Source organism: Onychostruthus taczanowskii, unplaced genomic scaffold, assembly GCF_017590055.1.
Source record: "Onychostruthus taczanowskii isolate IOZ18803 unplaced genomic scaffold, ASM1759005v1 scaffold55, whole genome shotgun sequence".
In the NCBI taxonomy this organism is placed as follows: Eukaryota; Metazoa; Chordata; class Aves; order Passeriformes; family Passeridae; genus Onychostruthus; species Onychostruthus taczanowskii.
In genome coordinates, this window is record NW_024503124.1 from 5,378,766 (window position 1) to 5,397,806 (window position 19,041).

The 19,041-nt window shown below is 43.7% G+C and overlaps 1 protein-coding gene across 1 annotated transcript in view; it reads right to left on the bottom strand.

The window, feature by feature from the left end:
• Window positions 1-19,041, bottom strand: part of CFAP61 (cilia and flagella associated protein 61) — an 83,172-nt gene that overhangs the window by 58,210 nt on the left and 5,921 nt on the right. Inside the window, exons 6-11 of the mRNA XM_041417153.1 lie at window positions 15,834-15,966; window positions 13,618-13,771; window positions 7,718-7,809; window positions 7,226-7,413; window positions 4,019-4,058; window positions 2,652-2,791 (exon numbers count right to left, since the gene is read on the bottom strand). Of these exons, the coding sequence (XP_041273087.1) occupies window positions 2,652-2,791; window positions 4,019-4,058; window positions 7,226-7,413; window positions 7,718-7,809; window positions 13,618-13,771; window positions 15,834-15,966 (747 nt within the window). The remainder of the gene's footprint in view (window positions 1-2,651; window positions 2,792-4,018; window positions 4,059-7,225; window positions 7,414-7,717; window positions 7,810-13,617; window positions 13,772-15,833; window positions 15,967-19,041) is intronic.

Here is a 19,041-nt window from a genome sequence, read left to right on the forward strand (position 1 = left end):
TGAGCCAGCTGTCATAGTACAAAGTAAAGCAAGAACATAAATTTCTCCGAGAACAAAATCACTAATTTTTGTGTTATGCCTTGGTGCCTCAAGCACTAACACATGAGGATAAACTTACATGACTGCAATGACTCTGCAGAGCGTGGAGTGCCAGTTTGTAATGACACAGTAGTGAGCTGGTACCAGAATGCCTGTGCCACACATGGAACACCTTACTTACAGACAGCAGTAACCTGGCACTTAGCTAACATCTTCCCACTGAGTAGTTAAAAAGAAAATTTACTTCACACTGACAGTCTACAGCAGCTGATGAGTTCTCCCAGTGAATGTCAAAGGTAGCAACCTCTTCCTAGATACACACAGCTCATGCAACCCACACTTGTGGAGTGCTCTTCAAGAAGCTGAACTACAGCTTCAGTTCCAAGAAATCAGTTCTTTCTTACTCACAGACAAAAAGTTGTGATTCACATAGTATAATCTTTTTATTCCTGTTCTTCTGGCTTTCAGTTTAAAAGTGGATGTGCTAGTCTTCAGCCTCAGTCACATTGAGAGGCATCTTGTGGAATACAAGCTTAATGCATAGCACTGGTACCTTAAACCAAGATTCTGGTATGTTATGAGAAATTTCACAGCTGAATTCACTGACCATTTTTGAGAGCTCAAAAGCACACATTTGGTTACTAAATTAAAAACTAATCCTGACCTTCTAAGTGAGCATCAGCCGAGCTTCTGCAGCTTCTCACACGTTTCCACTGTTGATTGGAAAACCCAGCAGTGCTGAGAGCTGCAGCTCACTTTGGAGGAGTGTGCCCACGTCCCACCGCTCCCCAGCCCATCCCACCAGCTTTGCCCCACCCATGCCCCAGGGGAAGCAGCTGTGCCTACAGGGAACTGTATCTCGAGCGTGACAAAACCAGAACGTGTGAGAAGTTGAAACTGCCTTTTTTTTTTTAAAAAAAAAAAGCATATCCACCAGCTCCAATGGGGTTATGGAACAGGAAGGAGGACTATCCAAGGTCTGTACTCATTTCTCTCCCAGCAATGAATTAACTCATTCTAGATGCTCAAGTCCTTTGACTGCTCAGAGACAAGGACACTATTATTATTATGCTTTTTAGTGAAAATTGAGGGAAAGTACCCATTAAGAACCTCAGCCTATGCCTTGTCAGCTGTTATTTTTTTCTCCTTCACTGTTAAGTAGCAGACTCACTGTTCCATTTGCTGCACTCTTGCTTTTTGTGTACTTAACACTTTTTCTTATTCCTTTTTACTACCTGTACTAATCAAGAGCTCATTTTGTGCCTGTGCCTCTTGTGACTTTGCCCTTTCACGTCTTCATATTCCCCTCTTCTTACCCCGTTTTTCTTTTAGTCCATTTTCTGTGGCTTCCTTTTCACTCACATGCTTTTGAAAGCCGTAGGTGCAAGTACAACGCGTTGATCTTTCACTTTCACAGATTTTGGTTATTTCCAAGAGGGTATCTGCTGTTGCAGCCTGTGGGTTTTGTTCTGCAGAAACTTTCCAAAAGCTTACTCTGGTTTCTCCCAAAGGTTTTCTGATCATGAACCTCAACGAGCAGCTATTTTCCCTTACTTTCCTGCAAAGCTGCAGGGGGATTTGGAAAATGCTACTGATGACCCTATTTTTTTTCATGAAAGACTGGTGTAATTTGGAACATGCACAATGTAATCAGGACGGTAACTTTTTTTTAAAGAGCCTTGATAACAACTTGAATTTTGCCCAAAATTGCAAGAGGCATATGAGTCCCAACCCTACTGGTGGATTACTGAGCAGCTGGGCCTGAGATTACCAGGAATTACTCCAGCACTTCTCTCTCCAGCCAGCTGGATTTTTACTCAGGACCCAGAAGGAGAAGTTTCATCCCAGGGCAAAAAGCTTCTGCCTCAGTCCAAGAGTAGCTGGCCAGCTCCTGCATGAAGTATTTGTGTACCACCAGAGGCGATTAGATACACAATTAAACCTAGAAGTACTTTGCTAAAACCACACAGTATTTAGGTACATTAGGACTAAAACCAAAAAAAGAAAATCTTTAACTACACCACAATTTAAGCTTGGTGTTTGGGCCAGAATAGAATTTATATACAAGCAAAGCTATGGAAAATTCATTCCATGTAGCAGAAGTCACAGCAAGAAAGGTTTGGTGTTGCAGTTCACTGATATCTCAGCTACAGAAGTTTTCAGATCATCACAGAAACTGCAGGCATGAAATAAATGATTCAACACCAAAAGTAAAAGAGCAATTATATAGAACAGGTACTCAACAGTGTTCCTGCTGTGATCTGTGTGTCCCAGAAACACATGACTATAGTTCTCTTAAGAAAGCTACAGCATATTTCCAAGAATTAAATCTACTCCAGGCTATCAGGTGCCAGTGTCACACAACCTGACCCATCCCCAAGGCCAAACACAGCACCATGCTTCTCTGCTGGCCTTGGCCCACAAGCAGGGAACTTGGAGCCACCGCTCCATACCAGTGTCCATCTTCCCTACCTTAGTACAGCATACACAAATCCCAAGTCAATCCTCTCACTGCACTTGGGCTCTGCTGAGAGGACACTCCCTACAAATGCTGGCAGGTGTGTCCCACAGCAGCCCAGAGCACAGCAGGGCTGTCCCAAGGCATGACTCACGTGAGCAATCCTGCCCGGTGGAACACGTACAGCTCCCGACCCAGCCTGGAAGTGCAGGAAGGGACAGCCCGAACAAAGCTCTGGACCAGGGGGAACTCTGGGACATGATGTGGCACCAGGATGACACACAAGTCTCTGTCCTGAAAGACATTGGCAGGCAATAAAAGTGTTTTCTAAGCTTTACCCAAATCCCTCTGAGGGGACAGACAGCCCTGAAAGCGGGCTTTACACTGCACACCACCAAGCACTGCTCTGCCCGGGCAGCATCAAGGAACTGACAGCTCAGAAACGGCTTCACTTCAAGCAAACTGTGGGATGAACCTTCCTTACTGCATCTGGTAATTCCATTGTGACATTTTCTTTCAAAGACTAACATTGTTGGATGGATAAATTACATAAATTTGAAATGCTTTTTGGGTCAGCTCTCTCTAGGAACTCTCTTTGGTGGTAAGCAGTGTTTTTGAGTGTGCTGGTTCTTAGGGCCAAGACAGTGTCTCTGGTACCCAGGCCTGTCCCTAAGGCACACTGCCATGCAGTTATTTGTTACATGACTTTACACAGGGCATCAGTGGGAAATAGCTACTGCACTGTGAATCCACAGTGCCACAGTTCAGTCTGTAGGTAAATATTATGAATCTCCTTAATACCATTGTTTTATAGGCTTTAACTCCATCTCCTTTAATAAATTGTGCTGATTTTGTTTTTAATGTAAGTATGGTCTGGATGTGTACATGGTTTTAGAGGAGTTTGAAGCATTTCTTTTTCTAAACCTGCATCTTAGAGAAGTCCCTGTGGAACATAAACTAGGAAGACTATTTACAAGAGCACACAGTGGCAGGGAAATGCCTTTACACTGACAGAGAGCAGGTTTAGATTACGTTGCACAGAAAAATTCTTCTCTGTGAGTGTGAGGAGGCCCTGGCACAGGTTGCCCAGAGAAGATGTGGCTGCTCCATCGCTGGAAGTGTCCAAGGCCATGTTGGACAAGGCTTGGAGGAATCTGGTCTAGTGGAAGGGGCCCTGCCTATGGCATGGGTGGAAACTGGATGATCTTTAAGTTACTTTCCAACCCAAACCATTCTAGGATAAACAGAGGACTTAGGTATGCATTCCATGAAGTCGTGGGTGGAACTGGATGATCTTTAAGTTCCTTTCCAACCCAAACCATTCTAGGATAAACAGAGGACTTAGGTATGCATTCCATGAAGTCCAGAAGCAGACAAGGAGGGGGGTAGCTCAGCCCAGAGTAACCAGGCCCAGCACACTCATGTGGGGCAGACTCACTGGAGCAGTAGACCCACATCCCCTGGCTGCCAGCTGCACTGCTGTCCCACCACACAAAATCATTCCAACTTTGTTATACTCACTGGGAAAACGTTGAAAGCATAATGCAGAAAATCCAGTGACCTGCAACCAAGAGCAAATATAGGCAAATAAAGCACATATCAGAATGATCTCATACACTGTGATATTGACATCCCTGCAAGTGCAGGAACATTTATTCAGAGCTGATCAGACAATCCCAATAGATCATCACTAATCAATGTTGCATGCTGCACAGCAATTTCTGACTTCTAGTGCTTAAAGCATCGTTATTAACAAGAATAACCAGGATGTTTGACATAATACATGAGGCTCCTCACTAAAAGGGCAGGGGGAGGAACTAACAAAACATTGGCCCTCATGTTGTTGACTCCAGCCTCTTAAGAAGCTATTCCTGGACTATCACAGCAGCATTAGTATATAGCAAATATTACTTCAGGTTACAAACAGTTGTTGCTATGTTCTACAGTATTTTCAGCCAGCACCAAGGGCTCTGTGACTTTCCACTCAGGAAAACCTGCCCGATGTGCTCTGAGAGACTAACAGGAACATCAATACTTAGAATTGTTTTTAAACACTTCTTTTCACTTCTCATCCACTGACTTAGAGCTGTCCCAGTCTCTTTTCCATGGTGACAGCAAATTGTGACATTTCAGTTTAAAAAGACTTGAGAAATCTCACCAAAGCCCTGCTGTTTCTCCCATGTCTATCAAAGAGCTCAAAACCCAGTTATGCTGAAGTTTCATTAAACACTTTTCCACCACACAAGATGTATATTTTGAAGAAATTCATACAGATATATGTTACCTTATGAATACTGATAAATCCCCTCCTCCTTTCAGAACTGTAATTAAGCTCCCTTTAATTACCTCTAATAATATTACTTAAAAGAGAAATAATTTCTAATTGCAATATCTATGCCTGAATATAAACTTAAAGCTGCAAGTACGGATCAGGATTTGGGCATTATATATTCACCTATATAATATGTAACGAAGACTAGTTAACAGAATAGCTAATCAGGGGAAAGGAAAATACCATTGCAACTATACTGCACTGTAATTTTCTCTCTGGTATCTGGGACCTTGTTGGCAGCAAGGACCACAAGAATTGAGGTGGAAGATTTTTCAGGGGGCTTAGAAAAGTATCAAATATCAGCAGATAAGCCAGTAGTTCAGTTCCTTGACATTTCACTCCCAATGCACTAACAAGACAAATAACAGCTCTGGCTTTAGGAGATGGAAACATTTAGCAGCTTTAGTGGGTAACAACTCCCAAGGAGCAAACTTCCCTCAGGGCTAAGATGCAATCACACCTAAACTTCAAGCCAACTTCTTCTGGGTGCATGCTGTGCAAGGCCTCAGGACAAGATTCCAGGAGGCAGCCAGCATCATCTTGTGCCCTCCTTCACATGTATTTGCTTTGCTAATATTTCTTATTACAGGCAGGTAGATCAAGCAAAGGCAAGCCAGAGAAGCATACAAGCAAAATGTTTGAAAACACCAAGATCTACAGATTCCTCAGCTCTGCATAAGGTAATCTTAGGAAAAGTCTTCAGACAGGAATGCTGTCTCCTCCAGATACCCATCTTGGAAACAAAACTGCTCCACAGATGCCTCCAGGTAAAAAAACCTGGGAGCACAGCATTGAATGATAAATGCAGTGAGAAATGTCTTGAACAGAAACAGCAAACAAAGCACAGAGCTCACGAGGCAAAAAACCAGACAGATCCTTACGACAGGAAACTATGAGCAGAGAACTCAAGAAGTCTACAGTGAGATTACTTACTGACATAAATCTCTAGCAAAGCTCTGAACTGCTGTTTCAGTATAATGGAATCATTCCAGAGCAAGCCCCTGACTCACTAATATTTTAATATAAAGCTTTCTTATTCTGCAATAAGTATCTTGCTTGAATTTTTACACTAGATTGTCCCTCAACTGTTCTGGCCCAGTCTCTCAGCAGTGCAATTGTTCTTATCACACATTAGCTGGTCAGTGTTTCTAAGTACAACAAAGATCTTCTATGCTGACTTCCAGCACTTCACTAATTAAACTGGTTCTTAAACATGAGCTCTGTTACTGGGTACATCACTTGGGAAATACATATACAAAAGGCAATGTCTTGGCTTTGTTTTGGTAACTTTGTATATTTGAATTTACAGCAGATTCAGTGTTCAATCCCCTTGGGTAGGTGCCCTTCTTAATCAAGAAACTGCTCAATAAATAGAACCAGTTTTCAAGGAATTCTCATTTTTCTTCTCAGTGAAGTTTACTCTTACACTTCTTTTAAGACAAAGTTCAGAAGTTGCTACTCACCAATGACTGAATAGACAGATGTTTGTTCAAACTGTACTACACATGTTCAATTCACCTATCAAGCCCTTACTCTTGATGCCTGCTGTCTGCAGATATGACATGGATTTGAAAGCATGGAAGATCCTGGGTGTGCTCAGCTGCTTTGTCTATTCTTTGTCTTCCTTTCCACCATCACATTGAAAAGGAATAAAGTTCCTGGAAAAGTTTCTGCTGGTGTGGTTGAATATATATGTGGTTGAATACATTCTGCTGGTGTGGAGAGAAACTTTAGAAAAAAACATCTAAACCCCATTTATAGCCCTATTCTAATCCACCAGGATGTAAGAGTGTGAGGTCAGCACAGCAATTGTGTATTCTGCTGGTGTGGAGTGAAACTTCAGAAAAAAAACATCTAATAGCCCTATTCTAATCCACCAGGATGTAAGAGTGTGAGGTCAGCACAGCAATTGTGTTAAGAGAAAATCCTGTTGTCTCCCCTAGCTGTAGAGGATTCTAGAAAACAGAATCATTTCTTTCAGTGACTGGAGACAGTGTTTAGAATGGGAACATTCACCTGCAGAGCTAAGAACAGCTTTATTGCCCCATGCAATGAGATGAGAACTACTCTAACATGTAGCTCCTCTTGCAGCTAGCCAACTTCAGAATGAGTATCTCCACAGAAGGAAACAGCAGCCTTTTTCCACAACCTCAACTCACATTGTTTCCAACAAAAATGAATTCTTCACGTTTTGCCCCCATAGACCTGTCAAAGTTAGGAAGTTACAAGCAGAGGTTGAAATGTTATTACTGAAGATAAAAGAAGCAGACAATAAAGAGGTCAGAAAAAAATCCCATCTAACCACTGCAGGTGCTGTCACTTTCTGATTTGTCCTGAAAACATAGCCTGGAAAATGGTTATTAATGGGAAAGCAGTGACTCTTCCTCTATACTTACCTAGTTTCATACTTCTCATCGATACAGAACAGACGGATACAGAAAACATTTGAAGCTCCTCTGTACACAGGATGCAAATCCCCCTCCTGATCAGTCTCCAGCACAGGTGCTGCTGAGCCTTTAGAGTCTATGTTGGTGACATTACCTACGGGCAGTTCAGACTGGGAGACGGTCACAGCTTCGTCTTTCTGCAACAATAACAGACAAGGGCTCACTTACAACACTTCACAGAGTGTTTTTATTAGTTAAGCCCCATCCTTTCTCTCCTGTCTGCAACCCTTTCTTCCCACTCTCATGGGAAGAACTGGATGGGTAAACTCACCTCTGATCCCCTCCCTCCAGGCCCCAGCCAGAGCAGCTTCTGACCCGTGCCCCACAGCAGAGGACAGGGCAGGAGGGAAACTCAGCAGTATTTGCTTGTCCTCATCTCTGCCAGCCTTGCTCCGTATCAGCTCTGAGAGCCAGCAGCACTGCTGGGTGTAGCAGCATTACCTGCACAGCCGCATCTGCATCAGGAACCTGTTCCAAATTTTGAGAAGAAACAGGTTCTGGCTCTTGACTTGTTTGGTTGCTTTCATCTTTATCTGAGTACAGTAAAAGAGAAAGTGCATAAGGTTTAATAAAGTGAGCTTTACTCTCAGAATCACAGCAATAGCTGGACTGGGCCAGGCTACCTCTATCAAAAGGTTTCATTTTAACAACAGTTAAATCAGACCCTCCCACAGTTACTTGGCTAGAGCTTCATTAGACTATTTGATTTCAAAGCAAAAAAAGCCCAAAAATCCAGGGAATTTATTGTAAAATAAGACCTTAACGAGACCATTTGGAAGCAATTCCTAACTTGTGTTTATCCCTTGTCAAATCTTTACCCTATCTGAACTGAAAAACAGGAGTCAGTGTATTGACTGATATCTTAAGCCCCATGTGTTGCTAACTTGCTTTCTGGTGATCACAAGGACAAGCAAGGGCTCTTCATTCTCAGATTAGTTCTCCTAAAATAATTGAAATTCAGGTTAAATGAATTTAACAGAAAATTCAGAGCTCTTACTGGTGCAGTAAGAGACAAGAAACAGGGATTATAATTCCTTTATAAATTTTACACAATAAACTGTTGAGGTGTAGGTGTTGCTGCTGAAGAAAACACATCAGGCAAGGGCACCCTTGCATTTGGAAAATTCAGTAACATTAAGCAAGTCAAAGTTTCTGAGTTCCAAGAAGAACACAAAATAAGCTTCAGAAAACAAAAGAATTCATCCCTTCTCCCTCTGAACTTTGCCTTGGAACACCCACATAAGCTACCTTCATAGACAGAAGCATTTCTTCACACAGTAATGGGCATTAAAAAAAAAAAACAAAAAAACTCATAGGTTTAAAATAATTTAGCGAGAAGTAATTAGGAAAAAAATATATTGTCTCAAAATCTGTTTCTCTGTCAAAAAAAAGAGTGCAGATGCAACATGCAGGGCAAGGAGAAATGCAGGGGTTAGGAATCATGGATTCTCTGGGGGTATCACAGATGTGAGCCTTCACAGAAATGATCAAATGTTGTCTTGATTAACCAGCTCCATTTCTCATTACCAACAGCCTTGCAGGTGTCAGAAGTTAATTAATACAAGTCTCTTGTTGTCATGTAAATATTGATATGCTGTTTCTGACTTCATACTAAAATGCAAATCCTTAATGGCTCCACCATCCACTCCTGTCAGACGTGGCTGCGTTGCTGTTTATAGACACACTGTACACGAGTGATGTGAAGAACTGCAATACTATCACTAAATCAAGTAAAGACCACAAACAAAGAAAATTAAAATAATTCTGTGATTGCTGGGTTGTTAGCTGAGGTACAGTCATCAGGATCAAGAAGCCAGTTCACCATGAGGCCTGATGAAAAGCCCTTGAATCATTCCCACTGCATCATGTTTTCTAGCAACTAATTCATGACACCATATAGAGTAACAACCAAATTACTGTAATTACCCTGAAACCTAAGTGGCATATCAGTACAGACTGTTGTATACTCTTTCATTATTATTCAGCATTACATTTTGAAAGGAAAAAAAATATCAACCTGTGGTCTCTACTTAAAAGCTAAAGAGCTTGGAAAAAATAGCCTTTTTATGTGTGGGAACATAAAATTATGAAGGAATGCAGCTTGCATTTTAAAATTTCCAGCCTTCAGAGTCCATAAAGCTAAGTCCAGATCTTCTGTTGATGTCAGGTCACTGAACCTGCTCTGTCCTCACAGCAGGACACCATCCAGCATCAAGTTTTCAATGCAGCCACTAAAGCAGCCTTCATGGAATGAGCATGGCTTTGCAATATCCACAAATGCAAACTGCATGGGACTAACACCACAACAGATTTCAAGGACACAGGCTGGCCTTGATGTTGGAAAGGCTTAACAATGGACTACTGGGATGCAACTCTTCTATTCTAAAATGTGCAAAGCTACAACAAAAATTTTAACTAGTATTCCATGATAACAGAATAAGTGTTCCTGAGCAGTGAATAGAAAACTCTGCTATTAGGTTTCTAGTGTCTCTCTCTAGGAATCAGGCACCAGAGTCAGGCTCTCATCTTACAATACTCGAGTTTCTCCTCATGTGTCCAAGACCATGCCTGGTTTTTCAGTTGGGGAGAGGGAGGGTGATCCCCTGTGGGGATTTGCCAGAGCTAAAGAATCAGCTGGTTTTGAAGGGCCAATCAGCTGGCTAAGTTTAGAGATTGACACCTGGTTAGACCACTAGAAGGAGTTAAATGTGCCCCTGTGCAAAAGTATATTTACTAATGAAGGAAACCCAGGAAAAACTCTTGGCTTCCAGCCTTTGAACAGGTTGGGCCGGGCTGGCCCTGTGCAGCTGAGCTCACACAGCCAGGTCAGCGCACTGCTGGGCTGGGATTTTTGCCACCTCACCATGCTGCTGGAACTGTCCTGGCACTGCGGGTGAGCGCACAACCAGGACTGCTCGGCCAAGGCCAGCACGGCCGGGGCAATGCCCCACAGCCAGGACTGCTCGGCCAAGGCCAGCACGGCCGGGGCAATGCCCCACAGCCAGGACTGCTCGGCGCCAGGACCGCTCGGCCAAGGCCAGCACAGCCGGGGCGATGCCGCAGAGCCGGGACCGCTCGGCCAAGGCCGGCACGGCCAGGGTGATGCCCCACAGCCGGGACTGCTCGGCCAAGGCCAGCACGGCCGGGGCGATGCCGCAGAGCCGGGACCGCTCGGCCGAGGCCAGCACAGCCGGGGCAATGCCCCACAGCCGGGACTGCTCGGCCAAGGCCAGCACGGCCGGGGCAATGCCACACAGCCGGGACCGCTCGGCCAAGGCCAGCACAGCCGGGGCGATGCCGCAGAGCCGGGACTGCTCGGCCAAGGCCAGCACGGCCGGGGCGATGCCCCACAGCCGGGACTGCTCGGCCGAGGTCAGTGCAGCCACAGCCACACGGCCAGGCAGTGCCACACAACCATGACTATTTCAGCATGGCTCACAAAATGAGCTTTGTTAACTCTGGGACCAGCCCCACGGTCAGCGCTTGGGGCAGCCCTGAGGCTGGGAGAGGCCGGGGCCAGGAGCAGCCACGTGGCTGGGGCCGTGCAGCCGGGATCAGAGCAGACAGAGCAGTGCCACATGGCCACAGCTATCTTAGAAAGACATGGAGGTGGTGCTGGCAGCAGCGCGACTTGCACGGTGCCAGCGGAGACCACGTGACCAGCAGCAGGAGGCATGGAGAGCAATTTCCCTGAGGCAGAGTCTGGAAGAGATCAGCCCTTCAGTGTTGCAGAACTCTATTAACAACCTGTTTCAGTTGATAAAGCTTGGGAACAAACGAACCTACAAACACCAATTCTCTCCCGAATCAGGAAAAGGAAAGAGTGAAGACACGTAGAGACAACAACATGGGACTTTGAGATCAGTGAAAAAAGTCCAATTCTAGATGGGAGCAGATTGAGGAGATGCCTTATTCTTGGGCTGAAATCCTCTTGTAAGGCTATAGAGAAGATATAATTGATACATCAGACTCTTTTCCCTGTAACTCATAGAAATGCATTAAGGGGATGTAGTGTTCTACCACAACTGTAAGCCAAGGCACCAGTACTGAAGCAAATAAATGTTACTGTAATCCAATAAGAAACTTGAACAGAAAAGATGAGAAACTTTGCCTCAGAGGTAGTAATAGAAAACCTCTGTTCCCAGAGATGCATTAAAAGAACTTATGTTTTTATGCTAGAGCAGCTCATCCTTAAAATAGAACCCTAATAAGTTGACACGGCCCATGAAAGCAGCTGTAAGATAGCTGCAAAGTATGGGAGGGACTTTTCACACTAGAAGGAGATTTTTCCTTTCCCAGACAGCTGATTCACTTTGACATGGAAGCCACAAGAGAACTGTTTCTTGTGGCAAAGTCCTCATAGCATAACAAGAGAGATTACTCTCCCTGAGTAGACTGAAGAAAGACCGTTCTAAGTTTTGTCTTCTTACATTGCCAGTGGGAAAGAAAAAAAGGTGGGGGGGAGGAAAAGTGTTCTGAAGGTTTTATGCTGTTTATTTCTTATTATTTTTCTCTTAATTGTGTTAATAAAGTTTTCTTTACACCCTTTAATGTTTGTGCCTGTTTTGCCCACCTTCTCCTAATGCTTATCCCACAGCAAGAAAATAAGTAAATATATTCTAGTAAGTGCACTGGCACTTAGCCAGCGCTAGACCCACTACATAATTGGTGCATTGGCCAGGAAATTGAACAATTGGCAAGCCAAAGCCTCTACAATCATTAATGATTTGCACTCAAGCTACCTGAAAGTCTACAAATATTTTTCCCTAGAGCTGCCCTTATCATTCCAAATAAAGGGATACTACTACTTTAATAAGTCTTACCTGAAGACAACCCACAGGACTGACACTACCATCAAAACTAATAAAGTTTTTAAATGGAGAGAGAAAAGAGGGGAGATAGATTCACAGAACTGCTAACCATGCTGATTAAAACATTTCTAAAAAGCACTCAGATGTCAGATTCTCAAGAAACTGAACAGAGCACAGCTGCTCATGCCAAGCTTTAACATTTAGAACAAGTTCCATAGATTTTTCTAAGTGATAAAAAACACATAACAGCTGTATTTTCAAACCCTGTAACCACATTCTCACTGAAAAGCTCAGCAGCACACAATTTGCCAGAAAACACAGACCTACAGCTTGCAGGCTCTGGAGAAGGAGAGAGGACACCAGAACCAGGGACAGCCCTGGGATGGGTATTGCTGGGAGACAGCCCTGGTGGTCAGTCACCTTGCCCAAGCCTCTGCTCAAGCAGGGTCACCCAGAGCAGACAGCCCAGGACTGGGCTCTGGCTCCTGAGTGATCTCACTCCCTCGCTCCCTCCTCTGTCTCATTCCCACATCTGTCACCTCTTCTGAACTAATACTCCTGGAGCTGCAGGAGCACAGGATCAAACAGGAGACAGGCGTCCTCCATCTCCCATGTGTAAGATGCTTCCTTGCAGGGAAGGGAAGTCCACAGGAGCAGCTACAAGACCTGTTCCTCTCCCTTTTCTGTTCTGTGACTGCCAGCTTCGAGGTACCAGCTGGTGACAGCCCTGCAGCTCCCTGGTTGCCTTTTTTGCTTGCTGCTTTGTGTTCAGAAAAGCAGATACATAACCTAGTGGTGGTGGTGTTTTATTCCACTACTGATAATTAGTAGATAGCAAGATGTTGCCCTTCTGCACAAAACACCCTTTGACACTGGAAAAAAAAAAAGACAACAACTGTAAATCATTTACATGACACTTCTGTTCTACAAACAGGTGACATATTTGTGCTACTGGTTTTTATCACTCACAGGAAGCAGCTAGCACATGTGTTGCTGTATTGGGCCCAATATAAAAGCAGAATAAAGAGACAGTCCCTGATCTCCCAAAATCTTGTAACCCAGGAGACTGCAAACAATAAGCAAAGAGCAGAAGCTGAACCACAAGGAAAAAAGATGACATAAGTCAACAGGACAACATAACAGGCACAGTTAGCCAGCTGCTCAGCTACCAACAGACCTCACTTCTCCACCAGATTTTACAATCACATCTTCATTTAACAGCACAACTGTATCTGATAAACAGTGTGTGCCACATGACAGCTTTCTGAAACTCCAAGCCCACATTTATCCCATAGTTGGTGCAGGCCAGCTTTCCACAAACAACGATCACTTCTGAGTCAGAGACCAGGGCCATCAAAATCTCCCTCCTCAATTAAAAAACACCAGGCATCCTATTTCAAACACAGGCATGGTAATTTGTGTTTTCTTCCTAGTGAACCTATATATCCTTTTCCAACCTTCTGCAAAACCTACTTAGAAGCCAGACACAAACACACACTGAATTTATTTAGCACTTTAGAACACAGATACCTCCTTGAACGCTTGGCTTCCGTGGCACTTTGGGAATATCCTCAGGGTGTGGTTTACAGAGTCCATGGAAAGGCCCTAAGTCAAAACACTCTTGAAACAAGGAAACATTCACCTCAGAACATAAGCTCATGAATCCTACTGCAGTGCCACCAACCTGGAAGATAAAAACCACGTTACATGAACATGTCTTTCTAGGAAAGGACAAAAAAACTGAACAAAAAAATTTCTGAAACATCAACTTATGTTCCATCTCTGACTGTGCATAATGGAAAACTCTAAAGGAACTATTTCAGCAAAAGTCAAAGATCCTCTTTTATTTTTTACTTGTAATGCATGTACTAGGACCTCTACAGTAGATGTTCTAATTCTTTTTTTTACTTATGACTTGCAAGAGTATTAGGTTTATATATATAGGCCAAATAATGACCTGGAGTTCCAGTAAAACTCTTTTTTTAGCTATGACTTGCAAGAGTATTAGGTTTGTTTATATATATAGGCCAAATAATGACCTGGAGTTCCAGTAAAACTTTTGTTATGGCAAATACACAACATACTTCCAAAAACGTATCATTTTGTTTACAATGAACAGTCCAGATGAAGTAGAACCTGCATTCAGTTAGCTGTAATAGCTGGCTCATTACTGGACACTGATTTGGACCTAAATTTGGCTCAGACTGAAGGGTGTATTTAATTCTCCTAAGAAATTAACTCAAGAAATCAATTATGTATAATATAAGGAGTACCTAATGCAGTACGTATTATTTGCAGCACTTGTAAGCCCCAAATATTTCTGTGTTCTGAAAAAAATCCAAGAGCTAGTCTTAAAACCCAAATGCTCTGGCAAACATGAAAGTGATGGGATCCCTGCATTGGTGGCACCCACGGCACTCTGGATGCCTGAATGCTGCTAGAGTTCTCAACAAGCTGCAGCTCTCAGCAAGACACACACTGGGACCAGGGAGAACTGGCATGCTGGAGAGTGTCTGGCTTTAACCTGGGACAAGTCTAGAAGAAGGAAGCTCCTAAATATTTAGTAGTGTATGCAACTTTCTGGTGAAACACATTATCAAAACACATTTTCCTTCCTCCTCAATACACATAATGAAAAGTCTTCATGAACCTAATGAAAACTCAAATGCTGGATTTGTGCAGCTGCTTTATCAAGCCATCAGCACATCAATAAAGACTTCAAAAAGTGTGACGTTTAATTTTTCTGCCCTCAAAACAACAAGTGATTGTTTGTTTGCCTTGTTTGCGTAACCAACAAAGCCGGGGTGCCACAGTTGCCTGGCTGCTGTGTAATTTCAGGCCCAAGGCTCAGCAGAGGCTGATTAACCAATCCATCTACCATATGTGCAAAAAGAAGCTGCCAGCTTCCTTCTCCGCAGGGGAAGTTGGCATCCATCACGGTTTGCGTGGAGGTGCTTTCCCAGCCTGCTGTGGCAGTGGCAGCTGGGATAAACTGGGGGCTTGGAACACCTTTTGGTGGTCTCACATTGAGCTCTGAACATGCCACTGGAATGTCTTATTTATATAAACAGCCCTCTGCAATGTGCCATTACACTAATGCTGCATTGTTTCCCATTTGGCTCCCAATGGCAGTGATTACAAGTTGCAATTTTATAAAACCATTTGCCACAAAAAGCAGATTTCAGGAATTAAGGAGGTTATATTGCCTATCAGCTTGCACTACCATGCACAATTACCAACACGTGAAAATCTTATCAGGGATTTTCTGCAGGATAACTATTACCACTCCTTTCTTATTTAAATTTATTCCTGGGTTTGTCTTCACTTCAGCAAAAATCTGTTTGAGCCAAAAGAAAAAAATTATCTACAGGACTTAAAACTGTGAAAAGATTACTGGCTACTCATTTTCACATGCAATATTAGCTTTCACTGGGAATGAAAACAGGTCAGTTATAATGCAAATGTCTAAAATGACAACATGGCTTCATCAACACAGTCTGTCCAAATTACTTGAAAATAATCTGCACAAGAATTGGGAATTGCTGCTTCATTTCTGAACGGGAAACATCCCTCCTGAGGACAGACACAAACTGCACTGAGAAGGGCACTCACTGTGTGCGTATAGAGCATGAATTGTACTTTTCACAGGTGGGCTGGTGATTTTATCCCCTGAGCTAGAGTGAGCTGTCACACAGGACATAACCAAGGCTACGATCAGACAAAACCAGAGATCGTGGCAGACTGACCTCACAAACAGCTGCCTGATTTTCTTCACCTTCACGTTCTAGGAGATCAACAAGGAGATATTCACCATAGGTTTCCTTCAGAGTCTCACTTTGAGGTGTCCAGATTAGCATGAGATCATCATAATCTTCCAGCCTACAAAAAAGAGATCAGGTAATATCCTAAGGCTCTGCCATCAGGAGGCCGTGATACTTCTGTTCTACTCCATTAACATATGGAAAAAATATTACAAATACTTGTTCCAAAGCCTGCACCCACAAATCACTTCACCTAGGACACATTCCCAGTGCACACTAAAGTGGGAGTCTCAGCACCAGAGAAACAACCACACCCAAAAGCCAGCAGAACCCACGAAAATCTGCACTGCTCAGTGGTGATGCTTCTCTTGCCTTAAGAAAATATACGGGAATCCCAGCTCAAAATTCTCCTGCCTCACTCTCCTACAACTGTAGTGGAGCACTCAGACAGGTCCCAGCCTACATGGATTTTTTATTTAAACAGGCAACAGAGACTCTTTCCCACTAGAGTGCTAGTCATACCCAGGGTCAATCTAACTCTGAATAAGAAAATCCAGCAATTTAACCACAACAGTGGTAGAATTCATCAGTCACCCATGCTGAGACTATGGCACAAAGGTGGGTGGCAAACCAGCTTTAGCACTCAACTGCTATCAATAACATGAAGCCACTTGTATTTATCTCTTGGAAAAATGCCAGAATTGAGCGGTGCAACCAAAAGCAGCAGAGAGGAACCTGCGGCTGTGTTGGGCTGCCAGAAGGAACAACTGCAACAAACTGCAGGGGAAACCCTCCCTGCTGCGGGCCGGGAGCAGGCGGCTACCTCGGCTACCACACCAACATCCCAGGAACACGCCGGGGGCCGGCGGAGCCCCGCGCGGTCTCTGCCGCCACCCCGCGGCCCCGCCAGGCACGGGCAGCGGCGCCGTCGCTTCGGATGCACAAACTCCTCATCTTCCTGCTCGGGAACCGGGACCGGCCCGCGGCGCTTCCCACGTTTGTCAGCACAAACGTGTGCTGCAGGGAGAACCTGGAGCTTCAAGAGCTTCCCAGCGTTTTGGGAAAACTCCTGTTATGTTCCAGGGACCCAGTGCTCAGGTAGGGAAGTGCCTGTATGCGATACCTGTAAGTTGGAGATCATTGTTCTGCACAGGCAAGAATCCAGAAACAATAAACAGATTCTCAGTGCTACTCTTTATGTGTGTCTGGATTTGGAAGGAGCCTTAAAGACAGCACATCTGGGCAAAAGAGGTTCTGTTTCTCATTGTATCAAACACTGTCCGAGTTCCTCAGCACTGCCTGACTCCAGCACAGGAGAGAGAGGTGGTCAGGGGGTCTCTGGATGCTTTTGCTGCTCCTGCACACCAGAATGGATGTGACCTCTGGGTGATACCACCTTTGTAACCAAGGCTAGGGATCCCTTGGATTCTGACCTTGCACCTGCCTTTTTTTTTTCCCCTCAACTAAAATGAAGCTCCAGCAACAATGAAAACTCCATAAAAACTTACAGTAAATCATTGCTTATCCCTCAAACCAAAATGGTTCCCCTCATCTTCTTCACAGGAGTATCCCAAGGGAAAATCTGCAGTGAGGTTTTCTATTATCAGAACATCACCACCTCAGCACAATTAATTAGTATAGCAAATCTGTTAATAAAATCTCAAACCTCAAAAAAACCAAAAAAAAAGAGGGGTAACAAAACAAGAGTGTATCCTAACTGAACCCTGTTATTTCATGGAGTCTGTAACAGACAGACACCTCCCCCAAATGGAACATTGTGCCAAGTGTTTTGAGTGCCCTGTGTCATTCTGCTCTGTGGGACACAGGACAAGATCACACACAAGGGTGCAGATGGCAGTTCCTGAAGACTGACCCTGTGACAGTCAATGGGACCCTGCACACACCCATTCACCTCCCTGCACACTACTCTGTAGGAGCACAACCATTTTGTTTATTCTGCTTTTAGTATCTTCCACCAGTACAATATTTAAGAAAGTAAGGAAACCCTCCCAGTAAGCTTTCCAATATAAAAACACCACAAAATTCCTCTACTGTGAGTGCAAGCACAGAGCTGCAAATTTGACTCTTGCCTACAGGGCACAAACCCAAGCATGGCAGGATCTAGACAAGACACCAGCAAGAACCTTCAACATCAAAGCTTAGTGGGCTGCATTCTGACACACTGCAACAGCTCACAGTGTAGAAGCAGACTAACTTTGAAATGGATGGTTCAATAAAGTATCAGTTTACAGCTGCTTTTCCCCCTCTGTAAACAGGGGAAGAGGGTACAGAGATTAGGTTAATCTCCTCTCACTGCCCCAGAACGTGTTGCTAGGCAGGTGGCTGCAGACAACATCCACAGAGGAGTCTCTAAGGGCTCCCACTGACTGTTACTATGGATGCCAGTGAAGCACAGGGGTGAATGCAGAGGGAAGGGAAAGGCAGAGCTCCTTCTGCAAACAGAAATTAGCCTTACCTGTTATCCACAGATGGACAACACTGAAGTATGAATTTTGTATCACCACTGTGTAATTTCAGAGGAAAATCAGTTTCCCAGTTAATTTTCTATTAATACCAAAGCCATCAGCAATTTTTACTTTTTATAACAAACTACAAAAATCCCAGACAAGATGGTAGCTCCTATCAAAAATATTTCTATGGCCTAAGTGACATTTCCAGTCACGCAAAAGAACATTTCAATTGACAATGTCCAATGACCACCAAAAAAAAAAAAAAGCTTAAATTGAAAAAAAAGACAAACATGATAGTTGAAACAAGACATATGGAAAGACTTTTAATCTTCAGGCATTAACTCACCTACTGATACCTTCTCTATGTAAAAGTCCATTCACTTAGTTCTAGGTGATAGACAACTCAAAAGAAACACTCAAAAAGCCTAACAATTGTACATTGAGGTAGTATGAGAGAGATTTTTAACATATTGAAATATCCAGAGCTACAGCAGGAAGATGTGAAGCAGCTAAGGTCAGGCCTCAGGCCTTTTTCTTAAAATGCTCATAAGTCGAGCAACAGGAGGAGCATAAGCTGCAGACTGGCTTCAGATCCATGTGGTAAAATTCAATATATGCAATAAAACATCTCAGACTGGCTTCTGTCAGAATGCAGCCCAAGCTGGCAGCATGAACCAGCCATAAATAAACAGTGTGGCTTTACCAATCAGACACATTCAATG